Consider the following 17,718-nt stretch of genomic DNA (forward strand, 5'->3'; position numbering starts at 1 on the left):
TGGCCATGCAGGCCTGCCCAAAAATGTAAGAGATCATAGCTGTGACTTTAACCACAAGTATTTAGTATGTATCAAACACCTTACTAGGTGCAGGGGCTACAAAGATTCAAATTAAATCACCTCCATCCTCAACAGCCGTATGTTCTATTGTAGAGCAGGATTTCTTTGCCAGAAGCCAAAGCTGTACTTTTCTAATAATGTGAATCACATCTGTAATTGAAAGACCAGGAGAGCTAAGCTCCATGACTCCATCAGCCAGAACTCAGTTTCTGACCACTAGTCATGTTAAAAATTGATTTTTTTTAACTTGGAATTGCTCATTGAGCAAACTTACTTAGTGAGCAGTGGAATGGAAGATTGGCAGACAGGTTTTGAGGCATCAGCTTTTGTATCATTTTTGGTTCTGTAGATTAATTGTTCAGTTGTGTCCAGTTTTTTGTGACCACTTTTGAGATTGTGTTGGCAAGAGTACTGGAGTGGTTTGCCATTTCCTTCTCCAGCTCATTTTACAGATGAGGAAACAGGTGGTTTGCCTGGGGTCACATGGCTAGTAAGTGTCTGAGGCTGGATTTGATCTGGGGTCTGCTGATCCCAGACCTGCAGTGTATCTACTTCACTACCTAGCTGCCCCATTAATTGATATTAATTGATAGATTTTAATTAACACCATAACATAACCATTATGTTTCTCATAGTGTCCTTGGGCATTAGTTGATCACATGTAGCATGTCTCTTACAATGGCTTCAAATTCTAGTTGATTGGTATTACCACTTTTTAAAACTGTAAAATCCTTTCACAGATTTGCCACTAACTGTTTCCTCATTCATGTTTATAGAGAGCCAAATGATGTGCTCCATATAAATGTAATCTGGTATAAAAAGACTTTCGAGGGTAGGCAGTGATCCTCAGGATATGTTCAGCATAGAAATTCTCATTTAAGATTGGGGTTGAAACCTTTTTCAAGTTGGGCAGTGGTTCTGTTGGGATGCAGGTCTTCATCTTGAGCTCAAGATAACATTTAGATTTTACAGTATAACCAAATACTCAAGTGACTGAAGTATGCAAGGTAATAAAAGTTAAATATCAAGAATATTGAATAGGGGCAGGTAGGTGGCGCAGTGGATAGAACACCGGCCCTAGAGTCAGGAGAACTGACTTCAAATCTGGTCTCAGACACGTAACATTCACTAGCTGTGTGACTCTAGACAAGTCACTTAACCTCATTTGCCTCACCCCCACCCCCCAAAAAAAGAAGTATAATATTGTTTACTTTCAAGGATTCCTTCCCCACCCCACCCCGTACTGCTAGTTCCTTGTATTTATTTTGTATTTATTCTGTATGTGTGTTCATATTGTCTTAGAAGATAAATATACATGTTCCTGTTTAACTTTTTTGTATTTGCTTTCCTAGTGCCTGGCATGTAGTAATTGCAATAAATACTTACTGGCAGAACATATAATCAAGTTGAGGTGTCAAGGTTTAAACATATCAAAGAATAATATACAGTGAAAGTAGGATATTAATTTCCATGATGAGATTTTATTCTGTTTTGAACAGGTGGTCTAGATATTTTCTTCTACAGTAGTGTTTCAAGGTCTAGTGAAAAACCAAACCAAATATTGTCTACAAAATTTACTGTGTAGAATCCAGGAAATAGAGATTCTAGCTCAAATAAACTAGCCCGTAACCTATAGAAATAAGTTAAATGGGTTTCATTTGTAAAGGATTGAAAAATAGCCTGGGAACACAATGGTAGCATATTTTTGGAAAGAAAAGACCTCTACGTATAAGGTCTTATTGTTTGAGGGTAAATCATGTGCCCCTAATGATTTGCTCATCTCCCTAATAAAACGTTCATCATGTTAGCCCACAGTGTGAGCTAGGTGGTTGAATGCATATCCTGGCCATTTAAATCAATTAATGAATATGTATGGAGTTCCTGCTACATGTCCAATAATGGATGTCTAAACATCCAGTCAATTTCATATCCGTTGTATCTCTTAGATTGCCTGGATTCTTTTCAGGTGCAGTTGTATGTAACTTGATGCTTTGATGTTTCTTCCTCCTTCATTCTTTCCCATTTCATTTCCCCAAACTATTCAGGCTCTTGTATCTGTGCTTGAGCTTTTGCAATTTGCTTGCAAACAAGGGAATGTTGAGAACTCAGATAGGAGCACCTCAGAATTCTTTAAAGCATCTCTTTGTTGAGGAATAGATATTATTCCTGCTGACTTTTGGAGAAGAAAGTATCTACCCCAAATCCTGTACTTATTTGGTACCTGCCCCATGTTAGCCAAGCTCAAAAGATAAACTTTGGAGACTACTTTTCTGTTTCTGAATTTGAATGTGGGAGTTATTCGTTTGGGTCTAAGAATTGCCTGAACTGAGTCCTTTCATGTCAAAAGGGCTAGAGGAAAAAAAGATAGGTTCATACTATTTTTCCCCTCCATAAAATTGACCTGTTGTTGACCCAGTGTTAATAAAGCATGATACTAAAACCCAGGAATCGGTGCTTAAATGTTTGGTGCTTTGTTTTAAATTAAAATTGGCATGTCCTATCTATGTTTTGTTTTTTCCCTGCATTTCCTTGCATTTGTAAAAGCTCTGATTTTCTTGCTCTTTCCATTGATTGAGTCCAAAGCTTTGTGTGTATTTTTGAAAGGTGTCTTATTAGTGGTTTTACTTTTATTCCCTCAGCATTTTTCTTCCTTACAACTAAGAATGTAGTAACTTGTAATCTTAGTGTCTTTGTTCCTTTGCAATATAGTTGTATTTTATCTGACTCTCTACAATGGACTCTTTTTTGCAGTAATTTAACTAGTAATGGTGCTAAATGTTCCATCATCTTAACCTGGCTTTTTTTCCCTCCTTTGCCCCAGTTATTGTGGAATTATAAACTGAATCTAACTACAGATCCAAAATTTGAATCTGTGGCCAGAGAAGTCTGCAAATCTACCATATCAGAAGTAAGTTATAAATGAATTTGTGGGTGGGTGGAATTTGCTGGGAAAAATATTTATATGCTAGACCAAATGTATAAGGGAAAGAACTGATACATTTTCCTTTTTATGTAATTTGTGCTTGTTTTTTTGCATGGTGGGGTGGAGTTGAGATAAAAAGCAGGTTAGAAGCTTTGTAAAGCAGGATAAGCCAATGGGCTAAAACATTGTACAGAAAAAGCTCGCCATGTGACTAATATTCTTCCTTAGGAGCTGGTTGATTCAAACTGGAAATCATGAAGTCTTTTTGGTACCCACATGAGTCCCCATAAAATTCACACAGCCCACCTGGGCCTGAAGCACATTAAATGTGGTCCTCAAACTGGTCCCCAAACATCGGGGTCCTGAAAAGCAGCCAAGTACTGGTTCTTTTTTTGTGTTGAAAAGTTCTTTGAGCTTTTTCCTCTAGCCATACGTGAATGAAGGTCAGCATTATCATATCCCCTTGAGGAGGTCATTTAAATTTAAAAGCAGAGAGCCTGAGAGGATAACTGGCAAGCCAGTATAGAGTGGGAAGGGAGAACACAGAGATGACTTTTAATGTGAACGATTACATTTCCAACAATTCAGTCTTGGACCGCAGAGCCAATAGGAGATGACATTCATAGTAGAACTCAAATATATGCAGCTATAATAATATAATAATAGTATTACCTTGATGTTGTATGAAATCCATACTTACTGGCAATCAATGTAACACAAAAATGTTTGGGCTGAAAGTAAGTCGTAGGGGCCCTCTCATTTTAGGTGGATAGTCTTCTCGGCCAGGTCCAGAGCAGACCTTCCAATAAAGTAGGTAAGAATCTGTCCTATTTTCACATTTTGTTAGAAAAAGCAACTTATACTGTCCAAAATTAAATACCTCTCCCCCTGCCACAGTTTGAGGGTATCTAATTAAAATTCAATTTATAAGAGCACAGCACTGCACTAGTCACTAAGGATATACTTAATGAAGCATCTCATTGTGACCTTCTGAAGTCTTACGTTTTGGAAGAATGAAGAGTAAGGGTGGTTCTCTTTACTCAGTAGAGAGTTAATGCTGGAGCGAGGAAAAGGAGATAGCCTGTCAGGGGGTTCCCTGACTCTCTTACCTCTTGGTTCTGAGACTTCTGGCTTCCAAAAAGCAAACAAATATGAAGGAAAATTCTGGACTCATTTGCTTATGCCACAGTTACACCAAATGTTGCCTGCTTTTCATTTGTCTGATGTCATTAATGGAGCTTATTTCATGCTTGTATACGTTCTGAACATGCTCTGCAATCTCACTGATAGTGGAGTGGATTGGGCTGTGCTCTCCAAAGCGCTTGTCTTCGAAGCGTGACAGCAGGTCTGGCGTAACTAGACAGTCTTCTGATAGAACCCTGATGACTTCACACAGTACGGACTTGTGTCGAATTAGGATAGAAGAGGACCCCCCTGAAGATGCATGCCCGACCTGTGATGGAACTTGCAACTATCTAAATGGGCTCTTGCTTTTGCAGCGTGTCGGCTGCATGCATTACCACGTGCCCAGGTTGCAGCACCTGCAGCAGCACAGAATACTTGTTGTACGCATTACATGCCCATTGATCTTAGGATTTTTGCCAAATAACTATAATAGCCTGAATACCAACTTGAAAATGTGATTGTCCCAGGCCATTGTGAGATTTAGTTTTGATTTTACTGGATTTGAAACATACTTTTAAGCAGAAATGATGCAAAACGTATACCTATCCCAAATAAGAAAGAATGTGTTTTCCCTTTTGCTTAAGCTCTGAATTTAACCTGAAACAGCAGTCTACTTCCTCTAGGCCTGCACTCAATTAGGACATGAAATCATTACTACCAGCTCCACATCTTGTTTCTGGATTTTCAAATTCCCTAGAGATTGCTCCCCAGACCAGTTAGAGCCACTGTATCCTTTGCCTGACTTAAAGAATCACTAAGCAGTTTTACGTATCAAAATTTGAGCTGTTAAACCATCTCTTCCCTTTGGAAGTAAGTTCTTTGACTGAGCTGGAAATCTTAAGTGTTGCTTGTAGAGGGCGCAGTGATATGAACACATGTAAAACACCATGTTGCCTTTGAATTTTGATTTAATGTTATTTAAGATTAAAATAACCTGCTGATTTAAAACAATTTTCTTTTGACTAGATTAAAGAGTGTGCTGAAGAACCAGTTGGGAAGGGCTACTTAGTCTCCTGTTTGGTGGATCATAGAGGCAACATTACCGAATACCAGTGTCATCAGTATATAACTAAGATGACAGCCATTATCTTCAGTGATTATCGTCTGATCTGTGGCTTCATGGATGACTGCAAAAATGACATCAACATTTTGAAGTGCGGCAGCATCCGTCTTGGAGAAAAGGTATTCACAACATCAAAATGGCCAAAAGGGATTTAGAAACCCAGTGTTACAGAAATTAAAAATATAATAGGACCTTAGAGGTCTTCAACCCAACTTTCCCATTAAAAATCAACAACAACAACAAAGAGAGCCCTTATTTCTTGTCCCCCTTCTCTGCCTCTGGAGTGATGGGATTAAAATTCACACTAGTTGGGATGTCTTTAATGGCCAGGATCTGAGCCCTCAGGCTAGTTCCTTCTAAGAAATAGAATGGGGAAATGGAAGAAGCCTTGTCTAGCAGCCACAGTCTGGCCTTCCCTTAACCATCTTATCACACTGCTGTGTGGCTGCCCATTCTATAAATTTCTGAGTTACTGTTAAGGAAAAGGTATTCTTATCTCTTTCTTGAAATAGAGAATGTGGAGGTGTGGTTTATCTGGTTTGCTTTATAAAGTATTTTAAATATTTATCTGAAGCATAGGAAGGAGAGTTGTTCTGTGCTAAGAATAGTTTTATCTTCAAAATGGTGAGGTATTTCTTAATTATCAATCAAGAAGCATTTATTAAGCACCTAGACAAAAACAATAGTGCCTGCCCTCAAGGAGTTTACATTCCAGTGGAGGAATATAAACCTATGTAACATAAATATGTGCATATTTAGGTTTATATAAAATAAATGCACAGTTTCCTTGGGAGGGGACAAGGCTAGGCCCCTTGTCTAGAAGATAACACTTGAGTAGACTTTTTAAGAACACCTGTGATTGTACTAGGCAGGGGTGTGGAAGGAAACAAAGGTACATAGCCGGCACAAAGGCACAAAGATGGCAGATGGCATATCGCAGATGGCATATCGTGTGTGAGTGGCAGCAGGTTGGCCCTTGTGGTTGGACTGTCTGGTGCATTGGAGGGGCAGGAGAAAGTAAGGTTTAATAGATGGGAGGTAGCCGCTTCTTGAAGAGCTTTGAAGGCTAATGTGGGGCTTCTATGTGATCCTGTTGTACTGAGTGGCGTTCTCAGAGTCTCTCTTTAGGAAAATCACTTTGTAGACAACATATTGGAGAGCAGGTTAGAGGCAGGAAGAACCATGAGAAGACTCGTAATAGTGCAGCAGCAGGTGATGGTGGCCCAAGGAGACCAGAGGGAAAGAGTGTACACAAACAGGAAGATTTGGCACCTGGTGTGATAGGTGGAAGAGACGAATGAGATGAATCATGGGAAGATTGTTACAGGCTATCTGTCTGTTTTATCTCCACAATTATCACATCCCTTCCTTTTCCCCATTCATGAATTAGACCCTCCCCTCACATCTCAATTATTTCAGGAGCTTCCTGCTTGGACTTGCTGCTTCTGTGCTCTTCCATCCTTCCTTTCCCCTCTCCAATCCAGTCACCACACAGGTGCCAAAATAATCTACAGAAGTATAAGTTTGACTTTGCCATTCTCCCTCTCAGGATTCTTCAGTAGCTTTCTGTTCCCTCTGAAATAAAAGGATCAGTGTGCCACTGAAAGCCCTTTACTGTTCGGCCTCAGCCAGTTTTTTGGCTCTGCTTTCCACTCTTCTTTTTGTACTCTGCGTTCTACCATACTCTCCTGAAATGGCTTTCATTCTGGTGCAAGCCTTCATCACTTCACCCTGAATTACTGCCTTCCACCCATAGTTTTCCTCCCACTAGTCCATCCGCCATCCACTTGTCAGTGACCTTCATAAAGTTCCAGTTTGACCACATGCCCCACCTCCTCAGTAAAGGCCAGTGGTTTCCCACCACTTCTAAGATTAACTATCAGATACACTTCCCGTCTTATACCACTCTTTAATCCAGTGGCTCTGGCTCTCACCCCTGCCTGGAATGCTCGCTTTCCCCTTCATCACCTCTTGGCTTCCCTGCCTTCCCTCAGATCTCAGAGAAAATCTCATCTTCTCCAGGCAGCCTTTCCTGATCTCCCTTAATGCTGGTGCTTCCCATCTCTTAATTACTTCTAGTTTATCTTGTATAGAGTTCGCAGGTAGTTATTTGCAAGTCGTCTCCCCCATTTAGACAAAGAGCTCCTTGAGAGGAGGAACTCTTTCGCCTTTTTTTGTATCTTCAGACTTAGCGTGGTGCCTGGCACAGAGTAGGTGCTTCTCTCCCAATTGCAAAGGCTCTAAAACATAAATGGATAGGGGCAGAAATACAATTTATCTTTGTAGTAATCAGCATAATTGACCAGTATTATTTCAGGTTGTTTCCTGTTGTTTCTGAATCATCAGTGCATAATATATTTGTACCAACTTACAAGGGTCTAAAAGTCTGAGAAAATTAGATTGAATTAGTATGATGTGACAGAGATGAGGATTTTTCTAGCATGTTGGAGTGTAAATTGATGGCACATTTGTTTGTGTCCATTTTGCCCATGGATCTCCCTTTTTTGTGATGATCTGGTCCATTTTTCTGTGTCAGATAGATTTAAAAACATTGAGGACTTTTCTTGCCCTTGTTTGACCCAAAGATGGACTGATGTTCCTGACCCCTGTTTTCCATGTGCTGCTTCCCAGACAGGCCCAATTCCTGTACTCACTGATGCTGAAGAAGCATGCTGTGTGCTCCTAAAAAGGAGTTTCTCTGAAGTCTGTAATCACCTGAAAGAGGCAAACTGATGTCAATGTTTCCCTCGCTTGTCTTGAGGCAGCCTAGAAAATGAAGAATTCAGTGTGCCTAATCAGATGTGAGCTAGTGATAAAATTGGATTTCTATGTTGTCAGTGGTGGTTTGAACTCTTGCCCTCCAGTGGCCAAATGGAAGTCCATCCTCTTCCTACTAGCTACTGTGATAACTTGAGTACGTTATTTAAAATGATAATGAGTATATATTCAAAATACATATAAACTAAACTTCAGAATAAAAATCATGTAAAACTAAAAGGGGAGGTTCTCAATTTAGGAAATGAATTGTAGGTCTTACATTATTACTTTTATTCTTAATGAGTGAATAACTTTACCCATGAATTTAAATAGTTGACTCTCATTTTCTCCTGTGCTCTGTGGAGATAGTTAGTGGTAGACTCCACTTTCCAGAAGAGAGAGCTGATCAGTGGATAAAGACTTATTAGCAGGAATTAGAACTCTCTTAGCTTCTTATCTGTAGTTTTTAATCTTTGGTAGAACTAGAGAAGAATGAAGGGGGAATAAAATGTTATCTCTTCCACTCTTAAGTTCTTATAGCAACAGTTATGAGGCAGTTGTCTTCTCCAGTAGGATATGTGCACATCCAATGTACAATACTCGGTTTACTAGAAGCATTGTCATTTTTCACCAGCTTACCACATCCAGGTTTTAGTTCTGTAATTAAATTTTTTCTAACTGTATACACCTTCACATTTTCAGAGATTTGTATATAAATGTGCAATTTTTGTTCATTGTTTTATTCTTTTTTTTTTCATGCTTATATTTTCAAATATTTAGGTGTGTGAATTCCCACATGTATTACTCACATAGGAAAAATGTTAAAGCTGAGACTCTCTGGGAAATAAATTTGGTTTGAGAATCATGGAAATTGGAGTTTGGAGGGAAAAGTCTATCTGAAAACTATAGCAAATAAAATTATGATGAAAGTGGTATTGTGGCCCTAGCTTTGTAGTATGATACCTCAGTCACTGCAATTAATATTCAACTTTATACTCCTTAGGGAGTACTCAAACTGTGAAAGTGGTTGACTTTAATAAGAAGCGAATGGAGTCATTAAAAAAGATAATGGCACTAACTAATATTAATATTATACTTTTAAAATATACATACATATATATATATATGCACACACATCCTCAGTGTGCAGAGGGATCACACAGCTTCAAAGTCATCATCTCATGTAACTGTTGTCTAGAAATATCAAAACATAGGATTGGGGGGAGGGGGTGGGTTGCGCTCAGTTGAAGGGAAAGTTTATTATGGCAGTTTACCATGAGAGCTGACCATTTACCAGAGACCTCTTCTGTCCTGATGGGCTCAGGACGGCCCCTGTTGTGTTTCACTTTATTCTCTGGCCATCTTCTATTCATCTGCCTTGATGCCCAGGCCAGAAGCCATGTCCTGGAGTCTAACGATAAGACATTTAGTTCCAGAACTCCTGCCATGGGGCTCTGCTTCCGTCCAACAAGTACAGAGAGCATTGAGTATTTTATAGGAACCTGTGTGAAAGCAAACTAAGCCTCTCCCCACTTGTGTTTTTAGAAACATCGAGAAAGTAGTCTTAAATTATCTTAGTTTAAAGCCCAGCTACTTTCTTTTAAGGAACTGTCTATAAAGTTCAGAAGGAAAACTAAGATTCAGGGAAATGGAGTAAATTGTACTGGACTTAGGCCAGAAAGTGACTCCATTCTCTATCCCTATGTCTTAACCCAGTTAGACTTATGATCATCGTAAGAGAAGGAAGAACTCTTTGATTACTTTAGTTAATGGAAATATTCCTTGGGTTTACCTTTGACCCCAGGTTAAGAACCTCTGGCCTAGAATCTTGTAAAGCTAATCAAAAACCTTTAAAATAAAATGATTCATGTCTGCCAAACTAGAAGCCACAGAGCAGATCTGTGTCATAGACAGAATGGCAGGAGAGATGCACAGAAATGCATAAGAGACAAAATCAGAGAAGCCAGCAATAAAACTCAGGGCCTTAATTGTCTGTAGTCGAGAAAGCTGAACACAAGGCGACGAATTTGGCCTGAGAACGATTACTGAGACTTGGGGTAAAAGCTATGGCCAGATTATGTCTTTGGAATGGAGGTACAGTAAAAAGATAACACCTGTGAATAAAACTAAAAAACCAGAGGAGGGAAGTGTGCTGGCAGGCACTGAGGTTAAGATCAGAGGCAGAAACAGAAGCAGTGTTGTCATTGGAGTCTGAGCTAAAAAAAAGAAATGGAGGAGGAGTTCAAGAAATCAATGATAAGCCCAGCTTGGAGGTATTACCTGTAAGTAATGGGGGACTTTACCTGTTTTTCTTTTCTTCTCTTTAAATAGAAATTTGTCTTTCCTGATCAGTAGCTTCGGTGGGTATAGTGAAAAATAAAATTTACGTGAAAATATTTCAGTCATCTTACATCATTCTGCTTACTGATATAGACTTCTTAGCTTCTTTTATAGCTACAGCTGTTTAAAGATAGTTTGTGAGAAATATGTGCGGGGGTAGGAGGAGGAGTGGGTTTTAGTATATAATTATTTTCAATAATTATAGTTCAGGAGTTCCATTGGACCCTCTGTTTTCTGATAGGACTCTATTATTAATATTTGCACTTTGTGTTCTTTGCTTCTGAATTCTCCTTTCTCTCCTTCTTACCCTCTTTGCCAAGATAAAGTGGGGTTCGGTGAGACAGGCAAAAATCTATCAGATTACTTGGTACATATTTTACTATATACTATGTATTTTATTATTATATAAAACTTCTCTGTTCTGCTGAATTTTTTTTCTTTTAAATTAGCACTATTTAAATCAGTCTGAGTGTTGATGTGCCGTGTTTAGGCTTAGAACTTATTTTGTCCATTTTCCCCAGATATTCATCTAGATGAGCTTTTGTCGGGTTTTTTTTGTAAATCTGTAGGAATGGAGGCTAGGGTGAAGGAGAGGAGAGTGATTAGAAAGAAGCTGGAGAGAAAAGAGGGATGCAGGAAAGAGAGAGGGCCCTCGGGAGTGAATTGTTGCCTTATCCTTGGAGTCTAGCAGCACCTAATTCCATGTGGTACCCAGCTCAAGGCCTGCCCTTCCTCACTCTTTCTGGCCACTTCACCAGCATCTGCCCTGGCATGTTAACTCCTCGTGCTGCTGCCAGCTCGAGGTGTGGGCTCTGCTCTCGGTTTTTCCTGCCTTGCCTCCTTCTTAGAGATTTCCAGGCAAAAGTTAGATAAATACTTTTGATGGAATTTCATTTGTTCCAATTACACGTAAAGACAATTTTAAACATTCTTTTTTTGTAAAATTTTGAGTTCCAAATTTTCTCTCTCCTTTCCTTCCCCTCTCCCTAAGTTGGTAAGCAATTTGATATAGGTTGTATATGTGCAGTAGTATAAAGCATAGGATAAACACTTTTGGCAGTGTGTAAAAGTTTCTTTTTCAAGTATCCATTGGACTGAAGTGGACTCCAAGACCCCTTCTAACTCTGCCAGCTCTCTGTCCTATCCCCCAAGAGCCCTGTGTCTGCCACGGTGACACCAGGGCAGTAAATCAAAATTAACATGTTCCCAAGAGAGACCCAGCTCCTGCACAGATGTATTGTTAATGCTTTGATGTTTTGTTTTATGTTAAATTATATTGGCTGTGAAATAGAAAGATCAAAGTAATTATTATCTTATTTTTAGAAATACAAATTACAGATTCAACCAGATGTGTTGGAGGTGCCATTAATTCCAGAATCATTGCCATTTTCTGGCTTACTTCTGGATGTCTCTTTCCCTTTCTGGTCTTGCTGTAATGACCAACCCCACCCTCCATTCCTTCCTTCCTTCTCTCCCTCCCTCTCTTCTTTCCTTCTCTCCTGTTGTTCCTTCTTTTCCTCCCTCCCTCCTCCTCCTTTTTTCCTTCCCTTCCCTGCCTCCTTCTCTCCCTACCCCTGAGATCATACCCTGTACTCAGAAAAGGCACACACTCTTCCATTTGAGTCTGGTAAGCATTTTCTCATGAGATAAGGACTAAAGATATCATGCACAGTAGTTCAGGTGAGACAGAGATCTAGGCAGGTAAGAATCAGCACAGGATGGGGTAACAGGTTGGAAAGGTATTATAGGCAGAGATTCCCAGAAATGTCTGTTATCAGAATATTCCCCCACTAAATGGCAAACAAGATCTGAATTGATTTTTCTATGGGCATTATGCTCCTTAGTTTATTTCCCAGGAGAATGACAGGATCAGGGTAGTGCTAGTAAACATATGACCTAACATTTCCCTGGCAGAAAGTTTTGGATTTCAGCACTTCCTGACTACAATGTGCCTTTCCCTCTTAGGCACAAGTTCTTGTCTGCTTTTTTGGCTGCTTCGTTTATCTTGGTCTCTCAGCACCGTGATAGCATCAACACGATATTTTTAGCTAGATCGTTTAGAACAAGGCAACAATCTGCTTTCCAAGTTCTGTTCCCCGCCCCTAAGCCTTTTGCCTTACTCTGAGATGAGAGGCCATGTGGCCTAGTGAAGAGAGCTACCCTGGCCACCAAATAGATCTGGGCTCAGATTCCACCTCTGATGTAACGCGGTCTCTGGTACCTTGGCTGAATCACTTCATCTCTCCTAGGCATTTCTGTAAGTCACAGAGGCAGCACACCTGTGCTGCTAGGAATGTCTTCACCTGGCAGTTCCCTAACCCAGTGAGATGAGGATCCAGTCCCTAACCCCATTCTAATATGTAACAAAAACCTCATTCCTTTTCAGTCCAATCCTCCAGTAGTTTGTATGCATCAATAATAAAGATTAGATTCATAGTATTGGAAAGTATCTCTCTTTAGCTGATAAAGCTGATGTTCCAATAGAAGTAGAGACTTGAATAGAAAATCTTTGTGGGAAGTTTCTTATGTGCCATTAACACAGCTTATGTTTGCTGACCAGTCTTCTCTTTACAAAGTGCTGAGATGCAGAATAGCAACTTGTTGCCATGGTGATCAATCAGCTATGCAATTAAAGATAATTGGATGACCTTAGGAAAATACTCAAAAGCAGTATGCTTAAATGGTGGTAATCTGATTGTTAAATCACATTAAGACAAAACCAGACCCATTGGAGAAAAGTATTATCACTCTGAATTCTGTATGTTTTAAGTGTGTGAGCCCAACAGTATGGACAGAACAGTGACCTCAGGCTTCGCTCAGCTCTCCTGTTTTGACTTTCCTATTTCTCTCTCTCTTTAACCTGACTAGAAGTATAAGTATTTGAGAACCAGCTGCTCCATAGAAGGATGAAGATTTCCACAGCCCAACACTTGGCACTGAACAAAAGTGTTTCTGTGTTAGTATGAACATTGATTTCTAAAATAGCATAATTTTGTTCAGAGAGTTAAAGTGTTCACCTTCAGGTTTTGGGATTTTTTTACATTCCTATTAAACATATTTTCACATTACTGATGTTTTAAGTAAGAATTAGAACCAATAGGAGGAACCACCCGAAAGAGGAAACAAAACTCCACAGAAGAGACAAAAAAAATAGCAAATAGTATGCTTCAATCTGCTTTCAAATTCCATGGTTCGTTCTTTGGATGTGGATAGCATTTTCCATCATGAGGCCTCTGGAGATGTCTTAGATCCTTGTATTGCTGGGAAGGGTTAAGTTTATCAATATTAGTCATCACACAATGTGGCTTTATTGTGTACAACATTCTCCTGGTTCTGCTCCCTTCACTCAGCATCAGTCCATACAAATCTTTCCAGGTTTTTCTGAAGTCTGCATGTTCATCATTTCGTATAGCACAATAGTATTCTATTATATTCATATACCACAGCTTGCTTAGCCATTCCCCAATTGATGGACATCCTCTCAATTTCCAATTCTTTGCCACCACAAAAAGAGCTGCTATAAATATTTTTGTACGTGTGGATCCATTTCCCATTTGTATGATCTCTTTGGGATATAGCCCTAGAAGTGCTATTGCTGGGTCAAAGGGTATGCACATTTTTGTAGCCCTTTGGGCATAGTTCCAAATTGCTCTCCAAAATGGTTGGGTCATTTTACAGCTCCACCAACAATGCATTAGTGTTCCAATTTTCCCACATCTTCTCCAACATTTATCATTTTCTTGTTTTGTCATGTTGGCCAATCTGATAGGTGTGATGTGGTACCTCCGAGTTACTTTGATTTGAATTTCTCTAATCAATAGTGATTTAGAGCATTTTTTTCATATGACTATAGATTCACCTTGAGTTTTTAATAATGCCATTTCTTAATTCCAAAGGTGACCAACCCAACTGGTCCTGTCTCCATTTGCGACATTTAAGTAATTCTACTTTGATCAAGAGCTTCAGGTTCAGGAGTGCCACATGATAGTTAGGTAATCTTTGGTTTCTGATTAGCATAACTATGAGTTTCAGCACCATTTTTTCTAATTGACCTTTATTTGAGACCCTACCTTATACTTGGATATGAAGTACAGAATGCTCCCAGTACTTTAGAAAGCTAAAATAAAATCACGTAGCAGAGAATCTCTGGTATTAGGGTATCTGTTGTGTTTCAGGATGCACATTCACAAGGCGAAGTGGTGGCCTGCTTGGAAAAAGGCCTAGTAAAAGAAGCGGAAGAAAGAGACCCCCGGTTTCAAGTCTCGGAACCTTGCAAAAAAGCCATTCTTCGTGTGGCTGAGCTGTCCTCAGATGATTTCCACTTGGATCGGCATTTATATTTTGCTTGCCGAGATGATCGGGAACGTTTCTGTGAAAATGTGAGTCAGCTCAAAAGTGCATTTTCTTCATTCTTTCTTTTCTCTTTTTCTCCATGTCCCCCCAGAAAAGATCAAACCTTTACCCTAAGAGAAACCATTAGAACCTAGAGTGGATGAGGCTGGCATGAGAAATATGATAAGGGATAGTCAGTTTGTTTTCATTGGTTTCTCGTGGCTTCAAGCATTGCCCATGCCACTCTCAGCATACTATTTCTAAGTCCCTTTTTCCTCTGTCATCTTTAGGGATGCCAACTTACTTTATTATTGAATTTCCCATCCTGAAAGAGACCATTTGATTTATACTCTGATCTTCTCCAAAGAAGTTGTTTTTTAGCTCTTCTTGGCCATAGTTTGGCTCTGTTTGCTTATGCATGTTTTTCCCTATGCCAGAGTACTGGCAAGCTTTTTTTTCGTGCCAAGAATTGGGTGGTGCCCTCCAAATGCTTTAGCAAAGCTCTTGTTTTACTAGTATCTCATAAAGAATATCTTATGCCTGCCCTTTGAGCAAAGAATATCAGTAAAATGTGCTTATTTCAGCTCCGCACATAGCTTGAATTAAAAGCTGTAACAATCATTGTCATTTTGTTGACTTTCACTTCGAGGGGTAGAGAAGGCTAACTGAAGCCAATGTGAATTAATTTTTTTCTCTTAATTAGCAGTTTTTATGTGAACAAGTGACAACCACGAAGGATAGCAGGAAGGAAATTCAGCCTTCATTTATTCTCCCCAGCCCTCAAATCTCTGTGGTCAGTCCCAAGTTCCTAACTGACACTAATAGCTGAGCCATTTGTCCAAGTGCACTTGGCAATTTAATAGCTGTAAAGGCAGATTTTCCATATAAGAGTGCTGTTGTAATGTGGTTGGTGCTCAGTGTAACTCCTTGGTTTATAAATTAGCCTGATTTGCTTCAATGACTAATGTATATTTCCCATCTTTCAGACACAGGCTGGTGAAGGCAGGGTATATAAGTGCCTCTTCAACCACAAATTTGAGGAATCGATGAGTGAAAAGGTGAGCATAGTTCTGAAATAATCTTATATCTCAAGGGCCTTTCCCTAGCTTCAGATAGTCTTCCACCTTCTCTTTTCACAAAACTTGCTCTAATAAACTCATTTACCACAACATGTAAATAAATTCCCCTGGGAATTCATATTTTATGTAGCCACAACACCTGTTTGGGCTTTAACATAAAGGAATGAATGATTAAAAAAGCGGTACTAACATGGAAGTATCATGGACTTTGAAGTGAGAGGATTTACATACAAGTCCCATTCCTGACCACTGTTTGTCAGCTCAGGGACATTTATCCTCCCTAATGCGAAGAGTCGTCGCTTGTAAAATGAGAAGGTTGGATCTCTAATGTCCCTTCCTGTTCTGGGTATCAGCAGGACAATGAGACAGTATGTGATTTTGGAGGGAGAGGTTGGTGGATGGCTTTCCCTAGTGCTCGTGTAGTTGGTACAGTACTTACTCGTGAAGCCAGTGCTTTACCTATTTCTCGATCATTGTCCATAATTTCCAGAAAGTGTGGGCTTAGAAAATCAGGTGGACCAATAGAACGTTGTATACAGTAACAGCAATATTATTTTAAGAATAGCTTTGAGTGAAGAAGACATTTTGGCTATTATAAATACCCAAATAAACTACAAAAGATATATGAAGGAAGATGCTATCTGCTTCCAGAGAAAGAACTGATTAATAGAAATGTATGTATAGAATGATTTCACTTACAAACACACACACACACACACACACACACGCACACACATACACGAATGCGCACACATTTGTATCTAATGGTAGCCATCTCCAGGACAGGGTGGGGGAGAGGAAGAAAAAAATTTACATGATAACTTTTATTTATATATTTTAAAAGAATAACAAGTTGTACATAATAGATTTATAGCTTTATGTACAATCATCTTTTTTTATTATACCATGTTATGGAAATGCTTGTTTCCATAAATTAGAAATAAAATAATTTTTAAAAAAATAATAAGAAAATCAGTTGGTACTACATGTATACATTTTAGCAATTATCTCAACATATATTCAAACTATCTGTTTTTGTCCCTGCTCTGAATATTCATCAGAAATCTTTTGTGGTTTTGAAAATAATTCTCTCAGCTCATTGAGATTCTTGTACTGCTTAGGAAGTGATTAACAATATTAGTTTTGTGTATCCTTATACTATCAAATCTTTTTAAAGATGTAAAGGTCCATTTAATGAGTATTCAAATGATGAAACTTTCAGATAGTTATGCCACTTGCCATTTTGATTCTGGTAAGATTAGTGGTAAAGTCATTAGGGATGGGTAAAGATGAATTTGTGTTAAGAGCACATGTTGGCATCTCTTAGACATCTGGTGTCTGTGGCAGCTGCCCCTATGATAGCAAAACCAACTTGTATTTTTTCCCTAATTGTTGTACAAAATATTGCAACCTCACACGTTCATTGAACTTTAATCAGACTTGAAAGTAGCCATTCTGTCACCAATCTCAACTGATGAAACAACTGATAGTCCTAGTTGTGGATTTGCTTGTTTTAGAGAATATGTGTGGATAGCAGAGTAGTGTGTGTCTTCGTCCCTCTTTCTGTTTTCTCCCTCACTTTCTCGCTCCTTCTTTTATTCAGTGTCGGGAGGCATTGACAACTAGACAAAAGCTGATTGCCCAGGATTACAAAGTCAGTTATTCCCTGGCAAAGTCTTGTAAGAGCGATCTGAAGAAATATCGATGTAACGTGGAAAACCTTCCCCGGTCCAGGGAAGCGAGGCTCTCCTATCTTCTGATGTGTCTGGAGTCTGCTGTACATAGAGGTTAGAATAATCATGGTGTTTTTGTCAATTTTGTGCCTCTTTCTCCTTTTTGCAAGAAAAAACATTGGCATCGTGAAGAAAGATGATCTCTGGCAGATGGAAATGTAGTAGTCTGACAGCTTGGTTCTGATCTTAGAGACCAGGGTATTTCTTTTCTTCCCTATTCCTTTAGATTTAGGATCCCAGAGCACT

At 39.2% G+C, this 17,718-nt stretch overlaps 1 protein-coding gene across 2 annotated transcripts in view; it reads left to right on the forward strand.

Moving 5' to 3' along the window:
- Window positions 1-17,718, forward strand: part of GLG1 (golgi glycoprotein 1) — a 152,978-nt gene that overhangs the window by 89,678 nt on the left and 45,582 nt on the right. For both annotated transcript variants that reach the window (XM_027843222.1, XM_027843223.1), the window contains exons 3-7: window positions 2,882-2,968; window positions 5,135-5,350; window positions 14,504-14,707; window positions 15,647-15,718; window positions 17,343-17,526. In XM_027843222.1, coding sequence (XP_027699023.1) covers window positions 2,882-2,968; window positions 5,135-5,350; window positions 14,504-14,707; window positions 15,647-15,718; window positions 17,343-17,526 — 763 coding nt within the window. The remainder of the gene's footprint in view (window positions 1-2,881; window positions 2,969-5,134; window positions 5,351-14,503; window positions 14,708-15,646; window positions 15,719-17,342; window positions 17,527-17,718) is intronic.

This window comes from Vombatus ursinus, unplaced genomic scaffold, assembly GCF_900497805.2.
Source record: "Vombatus ursinus unplaced genomic scaffold, bare-nosed wombat genome assembly UNPS02014900.1, whole genome shotgun sequence".
Lineage (NCBI taxonomy): Eukaryota > Metazoa > Chordata > Mammalia > Diprotodontia > Vombatidae > Vombatus > Vombatus ursinus.